The sequence below is a fragment of the Buceros rhinoceros genome, unplaced genomic scaffold, assembly GCF_000710305.1.
Source record: "Buceros rhinoceros silvestris isolate BGI_N320 unplaced genomic scaffold, ASM71030v1 scaffold19919, whole genome shotgun sequence".
In the NCBI taxonomy this organism is placed as follows: Eukaryota; Metazoa; Chordata; class Aves; order Bucerotiformes; family Bucerotidae; genus Buceros; species Buceros rhinoceros.
In genome coordinates, this window is record NW_010430147.1 from 45983 (window position 1) to 48588 (window position 2606).

General features: G+C 49.5%; 1 protein-coding gene across 1 annotated transcript in view; it reads left to right on the plus strand.

The window, feature by feature from the left end:
* Positions 1–2602, plus strand: part of LOC104499429 (syntaxin-binding protein 4-like) — a gene marked incomplete at its 5' end in the record, with an annotated part of 29994 nt that extends 27392 nt beyond the window's left edge. Inside the window, 5 exons of the mRNA XM_010142933.1 lie at positions 572–699; positions 1236–1328; positions 1836–1901; positions 1998–2186; positions 2474–2602. Coding sequence (XP_010141235.1) covers positions 572–699; positions 1236–1328; positions 1836–1901; positions 1998–2186; positions 2474–2602 — 605 coding nt within the window. The remainder of the gene's footprint in view (positions 1–571; positions 700–1235; positions 1329–1835; positions 1902–1997; positions 2187–2473) is intronic.
* Between the last annotated feature and the right edge of the window lie 4 nt (positions 2603–2606).

Below are 2606 nucleotides of genomic sequence, written 5' to 3' on the forward strand. Positions count from 1 at the left end.
TGCGCCTTCGTGTGCAGGAAAGGGGGGGATGGGGGGGGGTGGGGTTTGCTGAAGACTGGCGGGGCCGGGACCCTGGTGCCACCTCCTGTCTGGCCCATGGAGCCGTGCTTTCCTCCATATCCCAGAGCAAAACAAATCTGGATTTTCAGACTTGTTAATTTAACGCCTTTTCTAAGTGCTGAAGTCATTGGGTTGTTTTTTGTTTAAATCAGCAATATGAGACACGCCAGCAGGCAGGGGGGTGCCTTTTGTCAGAGAAGTGTGGGGTTTGGCTTAAAATTTTAAAACACTGAGAAGCACAATTGTGAAAACTTCTCTGTGAAAATGTCTGGAGTTTTGGGGTTTTAAAAGTTAATTTTTTTTTAAACTGGGTAAGAAACAAGAGTCTGGTAAAGACTTATTTAAGCTTGATAGGAATGCTGAAGAACCGAGGAGTGTTAGAGGAGGCTGTCTGGCATCTCCAAAGCTGCTCTGCTTGACAGTCAGTGGATGTCCCCCAAACCGGTGGCATTTTCTCCTAACACACAGCGCTTCCCTCTTGTAGCCAGTTAAACCTGATGGCTTCTTGCAGATCTTCTCCAAGCACTCAGGGGTCTGATGCAGGAGGAGCTGGACGAGGCTGGTCTGGATTCCAACTCCGTGCTCTTCACGCAGCACGAGGTGGCCAGTTTGCTGGATACGTCGGCTTTCCACTCTCCGGTCAGTCAGTCCAACACGCTTCTACATTGAATGCTTGAATCTTCTATTTGAAATCCATGAAAATCTGAGATGGGAAAAGCTAAATTAGGCTTTTCCTGTTGTTCCAGAGATATAAAGAGAAGTTTGGACTATGCATTAATCATTTCGGTTATAGGAAATTCTCTAAGAAACCTCAAATGTCTCATTTTTCATATGGAAATAACATCTGAGGGATGATAGGAAGGAGACAGCATGGCAGTGATGCAGAAGGAAAATTAGCCATAATTTATCATTTCCAACTAATTTCACCTTGTTCACAATTTAATCTGCTGTAGCATGGCTATTCCAGCCAAGCTGGGGAGCAGAGAGTGAAATCCTGGAGGGTGAAGAAAAACCCCTGCAGTTGAATTATTTAATGTGCCTTTTGAGGTTTCGCACAAAAATGCTGACTCCTTCCGAAGTGATCTTGATTCATCATTATTCCGGGTAAGGGAAAGCCCCGTGTTCTCGGTAAAGTGTGAGCAGCGAGTGATGCTGTCCGCCTCTCTGCCTTGCAGACCTTCGACTCCCTCAGCTGTAATGGCAACGAGGAGCTGGAGCAGCTGCAGCTGGAAATGATGGATCTGCGGCAAGAAGTCCGAAGGCTAAAGGTGGAGTCTCCTCCGAGCAGGTTGCTTGGCTGGTGCCTTCTGCTGCAGCTCGCTGTAGCCTTGCGCGAGGGGAACGGTGTAGCCACCACTTTGCCTTCTGCATGTTCCTCACTGCAAAGGAGACTCACCCTCGGCTCTCCTTAATTGCATCTTTCTGCCTCTCAACCTCAAATTAAAACTTACTTGTACTGAAAGCACACAGTCACTTTTTAGCAGTGAGTAAATCATTGTGAAATACAAAAGCGTGTCTCACAAATAATCCAAGTCCCTGACTAACAGCAGCCCCGCCTGTCCCGACCGAGCTCGAGCTGCTGATGGCTGTCAGCAGCCTGCGGGATTTCTGCAGGTCCACAGGTCGCAGCCCAAACAGTGTCACAGGGCAGGGGGGAAGGTTGTACAGATGACTGCTCCTGGAAAACATTGTTCTGGGGGCTATGAGGCCAGGGCACCTTCTAGAGAGTGTCCTATCTCTTTTTGCTTCTAATCCGGTGAAAATATTTCCTGTAGTCTCTCCTGAAAGAGATGGAGAACAGCAAGAAGTCAATGGAAGATGAGCTTCAGAGACTGAACCAGGTTAGTGAAGAGATTGCTGGGGGCCCTGGGGTACTTTTGGTGGTTGGTGGCTGAGGGGGACATGGTACATTGCCCAGAACTTCTCGCTGCTTCCAGAAAGCTCTGGGCTTCCTCTCTGAGAACCGGACGCTGCACAGCAAGCTGCAGATGGCAGAGGTCGTGCAGAGACAGGCTCGCAGTGCGGAGCAGGACTACGAGGAAGTGATCCACTTGCTTGAAGCCGAAATTGCAGAACTGAAGATGCAGTTGGCGGGGAAGAAAGCAAAACACGTGTCTGAAATAGAGGTAATGCAACCCCTCAGCCTGGGAGCACGATGCTCCTGACCTTCCTTCTGTGGGTTCCTCCTCCGTTTTTAAAGGAGGAAATGCAGTTAGCACATGCACCTTCTGTCGAGTGTGAGCACAGGGCCAGCGCAGTCTTGGGGTTCATGTTATCATCAGTGCGATTTCCATTGCCCGTTCCACAGGGACACGGTTTTCTGCTTGTAGCGCTTGTCCCAAGCGGGTGTTTCCAAAAACCAAGGCTGGGGCTAACTCATCCCCTTTCTCTCCTTCCTCTGGCCCCTCCTCAGGAGGACATCCTGGAGCTGAAACGACAGTTGTCCCTGGCTGATGGCCAGTTACGAAAATCAGAAGTCTCACGGAAGCGCCTGGAGATCTGCAATAAGAAACTGCTTCTGTTTGTGCAGGTGAAGGGCTGAACCG